Source organism: Strix aluco, chromosome 5 (genome assembly GCF_031877795.1).
Source record: "Strix aluco isolate bStrAlu1 chromosome 5, bStrAlu1.hap1, whole genome shotgun sequence".
NCBI classification, from domain to species: Eukaryota; Metazoa; Chordata; class Aves; order Strigiformes; family Strigidae; genus Strix; species Strix aluco.
In genome coordinates this window covers 60,911,659-60,929,451 of record NC_133935.1, presented here as the reverse complement: position 1 = coordinate 60,929,451, position 17,793 = coordinate 60,911,659, and the positions used below count along the sequence as shown (strand labels likewise).

General features: G+C 35.4%; 1 protein-coding gene across 2 annotated transcripts in view; it reads right to left on the bottom strand.

Annotated features, from left to right (window-relative positions):
* Window positions 1-558: 558 nt before the first annotated feature.
* Window positions 559-17,793, bottom strand: part of CAPZA2 (capping actin protein of muscle Z-line subunit alpha 2) — a 33,664-nt gene continuing 16,429 nt past the window's right edge. For both annotated transcript variants that reach the window (XM_074827548.1, XM_074827547.1), the window contains 8 exons: window positions 17,053-17,104; window positions 16,270-16,333; window positions 15,576-15,782; window positions 14,293-14,372; window positions 11,414-11,492; window positions 7,794-7,865; window positions 5,077-5,139; window positions 559-4,177 (listed from right to left, as the gene is read on the bottom strand). In XM_074827548.1, coding sequence (XP_074683649.1) covers window positions 4,037-4,177; window positions 5,077-5,139; window positions 7,794-7,865; window positions 11,414-11,492; window positions 14,293-14,372; window positions 15,576-15,782; window positions 16,270-16,333; window positions 17,053-17,104 — 758 coding nt within the window. In that variant the 3' untranslated portion in view covers window positions 559-4,036. The remainder of the gene's footprint in view (window positions 4,178-5,076; window positions 5,140-7,793; window positions 7,866-11,413; window positions 11,493-14,292; window positions 14,373-15,575; window positions 15,783-16,269; window positions 16,334-17,052; window positions 17,105-17,793) is intronic.

The window sequence follows — 17,793 nt, the reverse complement described above, 5'->3', positions numbered from 1 at the left end:
CATTATTAGAATGTGGTGTTGTTCCCCCCAAACCAACCAACCAAACTCTACTTTAGCAGGCACATTTACAACCCTGTAAGATGGAAGTTGTTTCAAATCTGAAGTTATTTCAAGCTACAGCTAGTCAGGCAAAAGTCCCTACATGCTCCTCTTATGAGGAATAAACCCAACAGATTTGCCTCTGCATAACTGTATTGATTTGCAAGGAAAATATACACAGAAAAGTAAACATGTTTATAGAATATATCCTTTAAGGCAACAATTGCTACTCTTACCCTCTTGTGTGACAAGCACATGGATAATACCATGCTGAACAATACCTGTTACAGGTAAGGCAATCACGGTAGCAGAGAAAAATATTGCTAATAAGAAAACCTACCAAGTATTAAGCATTAATTTTCACAGAAGGAATAAAGTACCTATTCACAGTTCCTTTCCTTTAGCTGTGGAAAAAGAAACACTTTTTTTGTTTAAATCTGATGCAAATTTTCCCCTTTCCAAAAAAAAAAAAAAAAAGTTCAGAGTTGACACTGTCACACAAAAACTGACACTTGGAGGTTATGAACAAACTAAGTTTAATCTAAACCTAGTTTACAGTTGCATCAGAGGACGAACAGGTTCAGTCTTTCCAGTAAACGAATGCGGCAGAAGCTATGTCCGTGTCAGCAAGTAATTCAGTACGATAGGAGCAAATCCATAGAATCAAACAGTTGATGTTCAACCTCTATACCTACAGTATATACAGTCTGGAAATTTGAAGGCCAGGTTTAGTCTGATCCTCTGGACATCCTCAACGCATAGGTGGTTTCAAGCTGCCTGAAGGAACACACTGCTATGGACTCAGGTCACCTTTAGGAGCTGGAGGGCATTCAGTGCACACCTAGAGCCCAGTTCCCAGGTCAGAGTTCCCCAAAAGGAATTGAATTCAAGAGCACCAAAACTGCTTTGTCAGCCAAACCAGTATGTGGCAAGTGGGGATGAGAGAGGGATTTACTCCCAAACTGCACAAACTACATCAGTGCCGTAGATGCAGCTGAAGTAATCCCCTAAAGAGAACACATCTATTTGGATGTTCAGTCTCACACAACACTTTTAACGCTGGGCTGAATGACCACTTACTAGCGAGCTGTGTTGCAGTGTTCCCAACTGAACCAGCCGGCAGAACTGTTATCAGCATGTAGAGCATAAGAAGCAGTAGTGATGGAATCAAAATTACAATGATTTTAAAGTTTCATTCTACCTGCAGTATGAATTTTTAGACAGACATACAAAAAGGGGCTGCTCAGGAGAACCTGAAAGCAGAATTGCCACTCTTGTTGCAGATGTTCAGAAAGAACAATTGCTTACTTGCAGAAGTTAAAAATTCCTTTGTATAAAGGGGCACTAAAATGCATAAGATGTAATACACTTCATAAACGCAAGCATTTTACAAGTCCATATTACAAGCCATAATGTCTAGTACATCAACATTCCACAATACAAAGCTTGCCTTTATATTTAAAAATAGAATATAAACAAATAGTAATTCACATTAAGACAATTGCCACAGCAAAATTTATCAGAGAAAGTGCTTTACCTACACAAAGTACCCTAAAGCCTACCAAGCAAGGTCTAAAGTTCTCCAATTTAAAAGGGGTAGGGTAGAAACAAAAGACGTGCAAGTGACATCCACAATTTTGAGAAAAATCAGTAACTCCAAATGCGCCACGTGCCTCAGCTGATACTCGGGTCAGCTTCATCTGGGGAGCCATTACCCCTAAATATGATACAGCATACCATTTTTAAAAAGTAACAGAATAGTTGATTTACTTATAAATTGCTTTATTGAAGCTATAACTTAATAAATTTGATGTTCAAGGTCTAAAATTATCTCACAGACTAAAAATCAACACAACAGAAAAAATATAAGTAATACAAATCTACTTATGTCACCCTACTGGTAGAATTGAACCTGTAAGATGCTATTCTTTTGAAGATAAGGAATTAAGACTATCACAGGACTGAATAAACAGAGGGAAACATAGTAATAGAGTACTTCACAGTAAAATACCTCTTTATTAGGAATATATTTAAAACTAGCTTTTTATTTCAGGTAAGAAAAATAGCATTCTGACTTTTAGCCAGTGCCGATTCCGGTCATACGCAATATTCTAACAGCTAGAAAAGTTATTTGCACCATTGTTGCCCATTAACAGTTCTCCTAACTGTCCATTCACTGCCTTTTAATTTTAGCTTGTTCTTAAATACGCTTAAGAAATTCTTCAAACAAGGTTCGTATTTAGATCTTAGTAGAGATTGACAGACTGACTTGACAGTGACTCAGCATCTGTTATTAGCTCACATACAGCTTTTATAAGCCTTCTTTTAAAGAACAACATGGTTCAACAGCTGATCTACAAAGACAATTAAGAGGGCAACTCTCCAGGAAGACTGTGGTGGAACAAATCCCACTCTTCTACTAAACAGTTTAGTACTGTAAAGTAGCAGCAATTTCAAGAAGTTCAGTTAATTCTATACCCCTTTATAAGAGAGCACTGAAGAACAGAATATAGGGGTATTGCTATTACAATTCAAACAGTAAACTACTTTGTGTGTACATTTTTATACTTAGTACAAGTCCAGACTCTTTCTCTTGCTATGCTGTAATTTAACAGTTTAAGGTAATTAATTGGATCATGCTGTAAACAAAGATATAAAACCTTTGTGTAAGTTTTACTGGTTTAGGAGTGTGCATAAATACCTGCTTTCTAAAAAAAAAAAACCCACCAGTTTAATTTTCCATCATGAGCATATAATTAGGTAGCATATTTTAAAACAGGTTTTCATCCAATTAAAAATGAAATCTATGTATTTCATAGAAATGTTATATAGCTTTTGTAATTAAGTCTGTGTTTTTTGATACCTGACATCCATTTTCAACACAAGATGTATCAGACAGGGAAAGTATTCTCCAGACAAATGTATTATTTTTGGTCTTGTAATTTCTTCCATCATCTGTAGCCAATAAGAAGCCAAAAGATACCTGTTTTAAGTAGACTTCCATATGTAGATATTTCTTAAAATGCAGATGGAAACAATGGATGATGATATTACAGCAATCTCCAAACACACAGAGAATAGCCAATAGGCCACAAGTTTGTGGCTGTTCTAAGCAGTATCTTAAAAATATATAAAACCACCAAAAATAGGCTATATCAGGAAGCAATCTGATACTCAAATAAATAGAAAATTTGCCTTTTAATGTCACATTGAATTTTAGTACATTTCAATCCAAGAAAAAAATAAACTGACATAGTAATGAGTACAGGATTATATATATTACAATATGCCTTGTTATAATACATTTGTGGCTTTATGATAAAAAAACCCTCAAGGGCAGATGGAGTTTGAGCTCATTTAAGCAATTCTCAGGAACAAAGCATTAAATGCATTTCTGAAATAAGTACTTTTATTTAATTTCAAAACACCTTGGCCTTTTCTTAAAAAAAAAAATTTAGTTACCATGGAGCTAGCTAAGTAAGTATTCTGAAAGGTTTAAATGATATAGAAAATGCTTTTCCCAGTTTTACAGACAATGAAAGGATAGATGATTTTAAAAACAGCATCTAAGGCTAACTCCATATTGACCTTAACCTAGAAATGCACATTACTGATCTCCACAAGAAATCCAGCAAATTTGGGAAGATGTCCATTTCACATGAAAGCAAGAGAAAGGGTTATCATATGCAAAAATATTTTTCAAACTGTTCTTAATGTGTAATTGAAAACTAAAGGCATGGTCTCTTCATTATAAAAAAATAAAGGTACAACAGAAACTCTAAAGGAAGATATTCAGCTATACTGAAGTTGCAACCCTCTGAAAAGAAAGGAAAAAAGTCAATTAGCTAAGCTTTGTGCTCTAACCAAACTACTTACAGTGATTTTCAATGGCAAAAGCCCATGCTGACTGGGTGATTTGACAGTTCCAAATACTTTTTGTAATAATTTTTATTTGTATACAAGGACACTAAAATGATCCAGTCATGCAACGTTCACTTTAAGCATTCTGCATCTCTTTTCCAATCTTATAGCTAAGGATCTTGTTCCAGTCAATCTTGGTGCGGGTAACTGGCAATTGTCGACGTAAGGCCTTGAAAGTAGTGTCTGACATAGTCTGATAATTCTCACTGATAGCAGTCTGTTAAACACAAAGTCATACAAAACAAAGACACATGAAAAACAGAACTAAGATGTTATATAAAAAGTTAAATGATTGAGTAGTCTGCTACTTCTTAAACAGGCTTCATAAAAATATGCTAAATTAAAATATTTTATGAAGGAAAGCTGTTAGATCTAGAATGAAACTATGTGAAGAAAATTGGTGAGATGGATGCAATAAACCTGGCCATAGCCTAGGTGTTTCTGCAAACTGCAGTGTGGTTAATCAGCAGCATGAACAAACTGCCAATTGGAGTTAGCTCATACATCATTAATTTCAGACACCAAAGTCTTCCACTGTTATTTCTGTGAGGATGGTAGAGCCAGTCCACATCATCATATGAACTTGAATATAATGCATATGATACATAGTAAATTTTTATTAAAGTTTTTTTAAAACTGATGGAACATGGTGTCTGAAATTATATCTTATGTTCAAGACCTAAATGAGCATGAATCCACTTCTACAGAACAGTTATAATTTTCTAACTTTAAGATGACTAATTGAAATGGATAGTGCTTATAGTCATATTTAGCAGAGCTGTCTAACAGATTAGCCTCTGAACAGAATCTGTACAAAAATTCCACTTAAGGAATGCACTAATACTGAAAGAAATCAGAATTGCTTCTATTTGATCATGCTAGGGACTTTTCTGCTCTCAAAAAATTAACTTCTGATGTAATGTTAAGTAGGTGGGTGCAATCACCAGAAGGTATGGAAAGGGAGGATACAGTTAATAGCAGCATGCAGTCTTTATATTTGTATGGAACTGCATTATCTTAATATCAAAAGCTTGCTAATTAAAGAATTACTTGGTTAAGTATATGGTAATGTTATGTTATACATGAGTAAGGATATAGTGTTTGTTTCCAACATACCTGATATTCATTTTCTGCAGCCTCTACAATTTTTATAAATTCCTTTGCTGTCTGGGCTTCATTCTAGAAAAAAAGCATTTTAATTAGGTCTGATGTACAGCATGATTTTAAGACCAGTTAGATTATGTTTATTCCTATAGTTACGAGTGATGTCAGGTAGACTCCATGAGAACACACGACCATTTAGTGGCTAAACCAAAACTGAAAAAAACATTCATCCAAAAGGCATATGCCACCTTCAAGGTCTTTTCCAACCTAGACGATTCTGTGATTATTATATTTATATTATTACTATATTAAAAAAATAAAAACAGGCAAACTGCAACAAGCATAAAGATTAGCATGGAACTCATTAAAATATTTTGATTAAAAATTCTATGGTAAGATAAAGAGACATTTGGAAATATGACAAGGCGCCCACAAATCTCTAAAACACACAAAGTATAGATATTAACATTATCAATGTTAAATTTCCAGTACAAATGCAGGAAAACTTAAAGAACACCAGCTAACCCAGAAGTATGAAGAATACAACTAAAAACCAAAAAACCAAAATTGTTTACCTCCGAACGTTCTGAACCTGGAGACAAGCCAAGCCAAACACTAGACTTTACATACCTAGCCTTATAAACACATCCCCAAGAATATCTTGCAAAAATGAGGGTGCAACACACCACGATGTCCAAATTTCATCATGACTGATAAACAGTTTCTTGGCTTCCAGCCTCATCCTTAAGTATGCAAGTGTATGTTTGTTTTAAAATAAAAAAATGACCTATCAGTCAATTTGGAGACAAATTAGCTGAGGCGGTTGAAAGAAGTCTCAAGAACAAAGTGAGGGTTCATGGATTTTGAAACTCCCAACTTGGTGTTGGAGACATTCCTAAGGGTACTTTTGCAGAAGCTGTTGAAAGTTAGGAAAGCTCATGCCCCACATGATCCCTTGTTTCTACAAAGGCAAAGACTGGGAGAAAGCGATGGCAGCTTCACTATAACTGCTTCAAAGTTTCAGTGAAACTGCACCTAACAGTTGTGAAAGTGTTCCTGGACACAGTGGAGAGATGAAGGAGGAGGTAGAGACCAAGTAGAACAAATGAAAATGTTTTGACTTTTCAGTGAACCGAGGCAATGATTTCAAAGGCTCTGCTACTGAAAGGAAGAATTCAGGGGTATGAGGTCTTATTTGGCTCAGAGAGAAATTAGGGATAAAAAATTAACCTTCAGCAAAATTATTCATAGCTCTAGCAAGAAGAGAACTCTTGAGTCATTTATTTCAGTTGTGCCCACTGATAGTACAAAATTGCTTCTCTGCCAAACAACAAAGAAGAGTAGTCGTTGGGGCTCCTTTTAATCTACCTACCATTCCTTCTGTGTGAAATAAGAACTTTTACAGCCTCTGCCCTCTATGAAGCTCAAAGGCAAGGCTAAAAATTGGTAACCAGCAGCATACTTGCTTTTGTTCTAGCAGGAGGTAGGAAAGTTATGTAAAAGATGTTTTTCTACTCATCAGTCTTCTGTTGCTTTACTAAATTGCGGAACAGGATTAAGTTTCTTCCCACTAGAAAGTGAAGCAAAAGCTATTGAAAGGAGAACTTCTTCCACATAACCTTCCCTGAAGCAACTCTTAGTTGAATGAAAGACTAAACTCCCTTTCCTTAGGGGGTCAAAAGTAATTTTATATCTACAGCTCCAGAAGCGTTATCAGTTGGCACCACACTCCCACATTCTTTATGGTGCTATTGCAACTGAAAAGCCAACAAGCCTTGCTTTATAGTTGCGAACAATGATCTTCATTGATGAATTAAGCTTTTGAGCCAAACTGGTCACTACTAGCTGTTATCATTAAAATACTTCTACTGTTCACTTTTACAATTTCCCTTTGCCAGTTTAACCTCACTGGCTTAAGTCTTATTAAAGAACACTCCAACAGAAAACCTTACTGTTTATAAACACCATTTCCAGTAGGCAAGAGGACCATTATTGCAAAAGTAGTAGGAGTTCACGTTGTATCCTTTAAGAGTTAGTAATGCTGCATATGGTACCATTTCTAAACAATTTTTATTTCTGCTGTCTGCTCTTTGTTACTATAGTGATCCATTTGGAAAAAGGATGAAAAAAACGATGTTTTAAATGTGAAGGGTGTTACGCTTGTCAAGGCGAAGCATCTCTGAAGGGGCTTTTTGTACAGAAAAGCATGAGGCTGACAGCACCAGTTACAGACAGGAAGGAAATGAAGGGAGAATACCCACTACTGCTTCTCAAGTGGTAGCATTTGTTTACTATTTTTAGCATACTGGTCTTCTCCCAGTGAGCAAGAGAAGCAATCTCCTAGAGATTGCACTAAAGTGGGATATTATAACTGAAACCTCCTTCATATTAAAAAATTAATTCCAAACATTGATCTGCAGAGTGACCTATAAATACAATAGAAGTGCAGAAAGACTGACAGCAAGCTAATTGAAGCTTTATGATCCAAGTTAATTTAGCTTATATAAGTCACATGCAAGCACATGTTAATTTTTTTAAACAGTAACTACATGTTAGGTGAAACTAGTAAATATTACATACAAAATATATAAAAATTAGAACATTAATTCCCATTCATGCAGAAGAGCAAACTAGTCTCCAAACTTCTGAACTTTTTTTTAAGGTTGCTTCTCTTTTTAAATTAAAAAGGCACTTCAATATACACACTAAGGTCTTTAAAGTTCACTTACAGACACTGTTAGAGAGTCTTGTATGTCTTTATGGCTCACCAGCTGAACATTACCATCTTCATAATAGTGAACCTACAGAAAATTAAGCAAAGAACCTCATATTAAATGTTATAGACCAACAACATACAGGAAAAATCAAAGTATTGTAGTATTTATCATAATAACAAACCTATACAAATCAAACAAAACCACAAAAAATGTTACAGAACTACAAAAACAAATAGGAAAACTAAAACATTATATAATTTAAATATTTTTGAGGAGCAATAGTAAAGAAGCTACTCTGGAACTATTTTTGTGTTGATGTGCCTTAAGTAATATAAGTAATATTTCATGCAAAGTAGTTTAGGTTTTGACTGACATCATGAAGACAACAACATACTATTTATGTGACCTTACTAGAAACTCTTGAAATGGTGAAGATATATTTAAAACAAGAGTAGTTTGGACAAGGCTTCAGGATACTGTGAACTTGTTTTCTGCTTCACCCAAGCTGTCTTCTAGGGACAGCGCAACATTAAGCTTCCCTTTCCAGATCTGCCTGGTTTTGATATTTTCCTCTGTTAGATATGGCTTATAACAAAAGCTGGTATTTATCTAGACAAAGGAGCATTTTGGGGCAAAGTTTGCCAAGGTTAGATAGCAAAGCAGAATAAAATCTATTTATTCTTGAAGTGTTATATCTATACAACAGCTTTCTTGATTATTTTGCAGGAGGAGGAGACCAGTAAAACTCTACCCAAGCTAACTCCAGTATTCTTAAATTCAGTTGGGAAGAATTTGAAAACACTGAGTTTCTAATGCAACTATTGGAAAACTTAAAAAATAGGAAGCACACATAAAGTTACATGTAATCATTCACAGTAACTGATACAGAAGAGTTATGCAGCTCACTGACATCTCAAGAGGCATCTTTATCAAAATTGTAAAAGATCTTTCAAGTCAACATAGTCAACCTAGCTGATGTTGTGAGGAATTGAAACATTTGTGTCTCACTATTAGGCACAATCCTATCATTATTAATGCACATTAATAATTAATAATTAGGCACAATACTATCAGTATTAATGCACAATACTATCATTTCATATACATTATGATGATGTGTGCCAGAGACCCTCAATTTTATAAACAGCAATAGAGAAAACACGACACAGCTATAATACCTAAGCAAAAGGAAGGTTTCCTAGATAAGAACATTACTTCCTATGATTCATCTTATATTATTATTTTGCTTATTGTCAAATAGTTGGTTTTCAACAAAAGATATCATCCTAACCATGAAATAAGCTTATTTTCAACTCAAGACTACTGGGTGAAACTTCTGCTAGCCTTTTTAAATCCAGTTCCTAAAAGATGAGGAGTGCTTACTCAGTGCAAAATTCTGACACCTCCCAACAAAACAGCAGAACCCAAAGAAGTATAAGTCTCCCCCCTTCTCTGTCACAATCCACTGCAGAGGGCCCAAACCTCCCCTGTGCTCCGAGGCCAACAGCACAAACATCTGTCTGAGTCACATTCTTCACAAACACTCAGGCCTAAAAACTTAACAGGGATGAAGAGTAAAATCTAATTTGGGGATGTGTTATACAAAATATGAGAAGTAACTGTTCTGTACTATACCTCACTGCTGACATCCTTCTAGAATGCTAGGTCTGGGTTCAGAAGACTACAAGAAGGATGATGTTTATGAACAGAACCTCTTGGAAAGGTTAACTAAGGAGGGATGAGAATAACACATTATCTAAGAGATAAAATTAGTAACCAGTACACTTATCAGTTGTTTTCCATGCACAGTTGGAGCATGTCAAGCACCATAGGGACTTAGTTTTAGTAAAAGGCTCTGCTGTTGCAGTATTTCCCTTACATATAATTAAAAGAAAATTAAGCAATGGAAGAGATTAAGACAGTTGAGAATCTCCTATATTAGAATTTATTAATAGAATTTAAGAAGGAAGAAAATTGTGCAAGTGACCTTAAAAATACAGAAGACACCTGAAGACAGCAGGTGATGCTGGACTTCCCCCCAACTTATACAAAAAAGATCTTAGCAGAAGCAGGGCAATGGCCATATTGCTGTCATAAAGATTCTACAAATAACACTGAGATTTCAGTACTCTGAAATTCCACTGATGTTGTATTGAGTTCATATTCTAGATTATTGTGCTCCTTAAAAAAATTAAAGCACTTTTTTTTTGTTTGTTTGGAGAGGGAAAGGGGAAGCACTCCCACATACACTGAAGAAATCGTACAAAATTTCTAAAAATTTGAAACTGAGTTCAAAATTCCTTGGTGAAATGAGTAGCTCCTATACAAGAAAAAAAGTAAAACTTTTCTTTGCTCCCCTGGACACAGACTTCAGCAACTGTAAATAATGACTTGATTAATTATGAGAAATAGTAATAAAAGACAAAATCAGCTGGTACCCAAATCGAGATGCCGTTTAAAACCTGACTAAACCAGGCTGTTTTCTAGGCTAACCTTTCACAGAATTAGGTAGAGACCTGCCTACTTGTTCTGGAAAATCTCTTAAGATATTTAACCAAAAGTACATGCTGTGGAGAAAATGCCTGTTTTGCTGCTGGATTTAAGTGACAGTTTTCTTAGACCATCCCAAAGTCTTGAGAAGACTGGAAGTTACTTTGCATGCTTACCATGACAGTCTTGATCTGACAAGATAATAATGGCTCTCCACATTTTGACTATCATTCCAGTTACAGAATTTCCCCCAGAATGGGAAATCACATTCAGCCCCCCTGCTTGGGTGGATCTGAATGCAGCTATCACATCCTAAAATAACATCCTAGCCTGAGGCTATGGCTAGAAAAACATTTAATTCCATCTTCCTTCTGAAGTCAAGTCACTGAACAGTAAGAAAGTGCAAAACTCACAGGGGCACAGAAAAAGGTAACTTGACCCTATGTCTTGTAAAAAGATAACAAAGCACTACACTAAAAGCCAGACTGCACTAAGATTCTAGTCCCTGATCCCAGAACTGTTTTAATAAACTCCTGCAAAATATGTGTACACATTCCAGAGAACCAATCCAAGAAGTCAAGTACCCCTGTCTACCACATGACAGTCAGACTTCCTTTGGTCTCAAGATTTCTGCATTCCTGCTTGGACAGTATCTCCTTTCCAAATGCCCTAAAGCCAACAGGAAGGGCAAATTCTGAATGAAGGAGACCTGAATTCAAAAATTTCAGATGGTGGAATGACTGAAACCAAAGATTCCCACCTTTCTGAACAATAGAGTGGGTAACATGAAAAACAACTGCTATTATCAGTTGAAAAGAAAGAAGTTCTACTTCAGAAAGGGCCTACCCTCACTAAAGGCTTGTGCCACTGCAAATTCAAGAAACAGGAAACCAAAGAGGTATATATGCCTAGCTGAGGTGAATACATCTTCTGAAGTCTTCCAAATCATTACATTAAACACATATTTTGCATTTGCAAGGAATAGGTAAATAATTAGGTCTCTAACACTTAACTGAATGGGCATCTCTGCATTGCTTACTGGGTCCCCAGATTCTCTAAGAGTATTTAATACACTGGCCTGAGTCTCCCTTGATAATAACCAGAGACTTTAGTGATCAGGACACAGTTTGAAATAAGCATACCTGAATTTTCAAGATGCCAGCCACTTGAGTGGTTGAAGGGGTGATTGTAAACTTCCATTCTGACCTCCAACGGCCATTCCTTTAAAAAAATAAAACAGAAATCAGATGTCACCCCACTGGTTAAGAACTCCCCCCCCCCCCCCCCAACTAATAGTCAAAGGAAAACAGAGAATGAAATATGCTATTTAACTACACACGCACAAAATCTTTCCCTAAAGATTCAGCCCTGTAATCAGTTGAGAAGAGAACAGTTTCCTAAAATACTTAACCTCAGTTTTGGATGGGGACCAAGGAGATTTATTAGTAAGGACCTTTTAACAATAGGATTTAACTTCTGAAAATGCCTAAAGCCTTCAGTGTTCTCTCCCTCCTTTATTATTAATTAGGCATATATAGTCAATATTTTGTTTCTGGGACCCAGACAACTTGCTGGATCAGCCAAAGTCACATTTCACATCAGCCTATGAAAATCTTGAATGGAAGAAACATTGAAGTAGCAAGTCTTTCTGCTATGCTGAACTGTAACTAGGTCTTTCAGCTCTTCTAGCATTTCTGTTCCAGGATAACTATTTCCTTCCACAAATTCAATATCCTTGCCAAATTGCTTAAAGGGCATTTCAAACATCTGGAAAACAGTATGGGATGATTGTAGTTTCACCTGAGTTCTTTCCTGCAGACTAGACATTTTCTCATTTAGTTATGAGGTTAGTGGATTAGAAGGTTAGTAAATTAGAGCTATATTAAGAATGCACTGCAACTGTCTCTTGATTCCTCCTTTGTTTGCTCTTAAAGAAGGAAAGTTGATACTATGAGTTCCAATTCTACTAATATTAGGTGTAGATGCCAGTGCATTTAACAAGGGGAGAGAGAGTGAGACTTCAAGATTAACAGCTACTAATGGATCTATATTGACATATCTTAGATACTAAAAACTAACTCAATTAGTTTTTAGTATCCAACCAACACTGGTTATTATTTCAGACAATATCCAAATTATAGATTATCACTGAAAATTCAGACTAAGGCAACTCAGAAGATTGTTGGCATCTCTAAGAAAACTGTAAGGGTCACCCAACTCAGTGAACACTAATATAACCGGTAGCCTTACAGACAGACCCATTAGTTATAAGAAAGCTTACGTGTTGAACTATATTAGGCACAACATTAGTTTTTAGATGCATGGAATTCAATAACTAGCTAACAGATTTGTTTGCTTCTTAGTCACTTTGTGGTCCTTGAAGTTAAGACGACTACAATATTTCCACTCTGGGATATCTTGTTTGTACTTAAGATGCTACTCAAATAAAAATAGTTCAAGTTCAGAAGGATCCTTCTGTGGGAAATACTCTAAGTTAAAAACAAAGTGTCATTACTTTATTTACCTCTGCTGACTTAGGATGTTTTGCAATATATTAACTGTCCTTCCTGTTCTTTCTGGTTCTTTAATAAACCACCTATCCTACTATGTTGATCGTTATTTCAGAAATCCATAGAACACTTTTCTTCGGCATGTATTGGTTTTCTATCATCCAAACTTGCTTTCACAGCAGGTTGCTAAAAAGATGGGACCCCTTGAGAATTAATACTGGCTGTGGCTTGGGCTGGATATCCAAACATACAACTGAGGAGCCTGGTAAACTTTAAATCCTTTCCTCCATCCTCAAATCCCCCAAACCAATATGCATTTATTAAAACTTGCTAAGAATGAGAATTAGAGTCTGACTATCCCCCTGTAAAACTCTTAGAAACATGGTCAATATTTACCCATAGATGTCTGACCATAACTTTAATAAAGAAAACTTTAAAGGAACATTTTCTCCATCTATAAATGGTTGTTGCATATCTGTTCCTCTTCTTTAAAGACTATGATATTAAAATAACTATTTGGAATATGAAAATTCATTCACACTTCCAAACTAAAAAAAAAAAAAAAAAAAAAATCAGTATTTTTTAAGTTACTTTTAATATTGATGCAAAACATGCAGACTTAACTAGTCATGTTTAAGTCATCAAGAGAAATTATTTATTAACTGTGCAAATTCAGTTAAAATCTGTGGAACAGTATACTGGGTAAATCATTTAACTGATACAGACATATGCTGAAGTTACTATGCATATGTAATATTCACCTTCAGCATCAGAAAACAAAGACTTCTGCACTTCCATTCGTTACCTGTGGGATTACTAAATATAATTTCAAGCAAATGCAAAATAGCAAATAAATTAATAATGATATACATTTCTTCAGACAACTGCATATATTAGCTATCTTTAGGAGACACTTCCTTAACCCAGTTCTAATACTGTGATATTTATCTCAACTCTGGCCAGTTTCCTGAGCTATCCAGACCATGGAAAACATCTTTCAGCCAAGTACAGAAAAAAAATCAAGTTTTAGTTTGTAGGAGTTCATTTCATCCAAGATCACCTTTATCTACCCTCACCCAAAAATTAATGATTCAAGTCCTACAGTAAATTAATCTCTGGTCACCTTCTTTTTCCGAGACATGCAAACTAGAAGGAGCTGGTTTTATTCTGTCAGTCACAAAGGAAGCAACACAAGCAGAAGCAACTGTATTAGAGAACACAGGCACAGGTATTGGTGCCAGTGTGATAAACTGGAAGAGTCATAAGGAATTTTACAAAGTTCCCAAAGTTCTGCAAAGGAGATGCAGACATGCAGTCTGCGATTTTACTTACCACAAAGGAAGACATTTCTACATAGTTTTGCCAGAAAAACTTGGGGTGGAGGGAGAAAAGTCACATGCAAGATGTACATGTACCTCCTTCTCTGAACTAAGGATTATCAGTATAATGGCACTAGTGCACTTATTCAATTTGTTGTATTTTAATGTATTTGTATCCATGCAGAAACTTACCAAAAATTTTTTGCTTGGAACTGATGGCTCTCTATGCATGCAATAATGGTCTGCTGTCCATCAATTGTTTTACCATACACCTTGATTAGAGATGAAAAAAAAAACAAAAACAAAACAAAAAATCCCAGAGTTAAAGTTTCAGTATCTGTCTTGCTCAAACTGCTTAGATAGCTAGTTCTATCATCGTTACATAAACTGTAAAATTTAATTGTATAACTACTATGGTTCTTACATAATATTCAGTACATGAAACATTGAAGTGTATATTACAATGCAAAAGAAATCTGAAGGTCAAGCATCATAACTGAAATTTTATATACTGCAAACTCATTTTTCTGCAACTGTAGGAATTTTAAGCCCATAGCAGTGGCTGCTGTGACAATATATATTGCCAGGTGGGTTTCAGATACCAGTCATTCTACAACTAAATGATGATTTAAGCCTTTACAGAGTAGCGAAAAGGTGATTAAAAGGGTGGGCTTGGTCCTCTGTTCTGCTTTATCCCCTAAATCAAATAATACTAAAAATGATCTCAATGAACATACAATTTGCTTTCCTTTACAGAAGCTGGAACTCATCTGACTGCCTGGGGATTCAATTCAATTTGCTAAACACAACACCTGTTGTTGTTGTTTTTTTTTTTCCCCTCGTTAATTTTTCCATCAGGTTAATACAAAGTATGGGACAGCTATCATTAGATCAGCTGGCTGAACTTTAAACAGTCATAGGGCTCCTAACAGCAAATGAATGTTATTTTAGTCCAGACTGAGAGGTTTTATTTTAGGAAGTCATCAGAACCCACTGATTCTGGTGGTAAGAATACAACACTTGGGTATATAGGAGATGTGATGGAGACAAAACTGTTTGCTTTACTGACGGTTTTGTCAGTAAACCAAGCCAAGACAGACATTTATATCTTACGGATTTTTTTTTTTTTTTTTTTTTTTTTAAGTAACCGGCCAGGTAGCCAGGACCAACAGGATCAACCTGCAGTAGTCTACAGAAGTTCTTAATGCTTTAGGAAATTTAAATAAAAATTCTTCAGAACTGAGAGGTAAGTCTTCACTATGACCTGCAGTAACCACCCACTAGTAATCCAATAGCGGAAATATTACATTTCTGAAGCTTTCCTTCATTTTTCCCTGTATGAACCCTTAACAGGACTAAATTCTTTACAGCTGAAACTGCCTATCATCCTGGTTTACAAATAGTTACTTTTTTTTCCTTTTTTTTAAAAGATTTCTATCTACAGTGCTACAGTGGTTATATGATGTAGTACTTACTGTGCAGACACCATTTGGGTAGTGTTCTTTCACATAGGCTTTCATTGCTGTTTCAACTGAATTTCTCCAGGATTCTATGGCATTTTCAACTTCATGGGGTCTAGGATCAGTAGCCTCCTTTCTTAAGTGATCAAATTTAAAAGAAATCTTGTTCTTGGGATCCAAAAATTTTCCATTTCCCAAATCACCATGTTCTGTTATCAAAACCTGTATGACACATTTTTAGTTAACATTTGCTATTGAATAAAGAGGAAAAAAATACCATGCTAAATCTAATTATATCCTACATTTAACTGGAGCTTACTCGTATCCAAAGCCTCATATTTTAAACAAAATATGCATATAGCAAGAGAGGACATGACACACTGACTCGGAAAAAAACCCCGGAATCTCATCCTCTTACTGCAACGAACACTGCAATATAGAAATTCATGTCTTCTACTACTAAAGATGGAGCAAATTGTTTCTAAGGGCCCAAATCAGGTCTGACTGAATTTAGGTCAACAGTCTGAGATTTCAAGCTCTTTAGATACCGCAAATGATTAACTTACAAACTGGTACTATTGGAGAGCCATAATCTCATTTTGGCAGGGAAGATGGATTTCTTTTCATTTTCTTGCCAAGATACAAGATACAATACCACAACATGTTTAACAGTTTAAGGAACATTTCAAGTATTTCATTGTATTCATACCTGTTCATCGTAACCGTCAATTTTTACTGGAGTAAACTGGTCCAAGTTGTACTGTGCAAACGCACTACAAAGAAAAAAAAAACACCGAAAGCCTACATCAAGCACAATCTTTTTCCTTAGTAGCTGTAGGAGATTTTAATAATAGCTAATAATCTGGGCAATGATGCATCAAAAAAAATTACATCAATACTTCATTATCTAGCAGGCCCAAATTCTTGAAGTCACCTTGGTTCATTCAGTGCTCATATTGCAGATTCCAGCTACCATTACACAATGATTTATGTTCAAAAGTAACCTAGTATAGACAAACACATAAGCTTTACAGTAACCCATAGAAACAGATAAAGTTTAAATTCCACAGTCATCCAAACTACTAAGCCAGAAATCTCCATTCTTACAGATGAAACTAATTTTGGCATAAAATACAGCAGGCATAATGTTTTGACATAAAAGTAGGGTCTAAGGAGGCAGTATCTTACAGATATATTACAGATTCAGTGCCTATAACATCTATCAAGAAACAGAAAATGAAATTCAAAAAGGTGGAGACTAGTTCTACAATTCAGGTCACCCATTTCCAAAACAGTTGCTTTAATCATTAGGATACAGTACAGCTCTCTCCTGTGCCAAGAATTTAATCTTGATCAAAGATGCACACCACACATAGCAGGGTTTTACTTGCCAAGAACACATCTTTTTAAACCAATCACTTACAGACAGTGAAAGTCTTACTGAAAAACATCTTGCTTTTATGCAACTGAGTATGTGGCATCTGGTACTTACTGGGCTGCTCCTTCCCTGAGAAGATTGTCATTATTAAGCAGCAACCGAACATCTGAAAAGAGATATTTACAGCATAAAAGTACAGTCAACTCAGAAGCTTGTTTCAGTCACATAACAAATGTCAGACTGTACAAAAAAAAAAACCACCAACCACCCCATACTCACACAGATTACTAGGTAGGAAATTTACTGCTTCATATTTTGTAATTTTGATTGAACAAAATGAGTAGTACAGAAATGGATCCCTTCCAACACAATATGGTAAGCATATATAAACCATATTCTACAGGCTGTGTGACAGCTCTGGGAATCTGTCAAACTAGTTTTTAGAGGAGTTCTGAACGAGAACAGCACAGGATTCAAATGAGTTCACTTTTAAGATGTAAACTACCAAATCCCTCACACTATATTGATGGCAATGGTTACTGTATTTTGATGACACTAATATGGTATGTGTTGTACTCACTTTTTTTTAAGCCTTACCATTTTTGCTCTCGTTCCTTAATGATACTTAATAGTCAGAGCACAATATATCACAATACCATTTCTTCAACCATCATACAAGAAACATATGAATATAGAATAAAGTCAATACTCTCCTCAGAATGACTTCATATTTACCATGCAGTAAATTGTTATTTATACACTTGACTTACTGGCTTATTTACTAGGCACTATTTTAATAACAATTTAATGCACTGATCATTTACTAACTGATCATTAGCCTCGCTATAACATTTT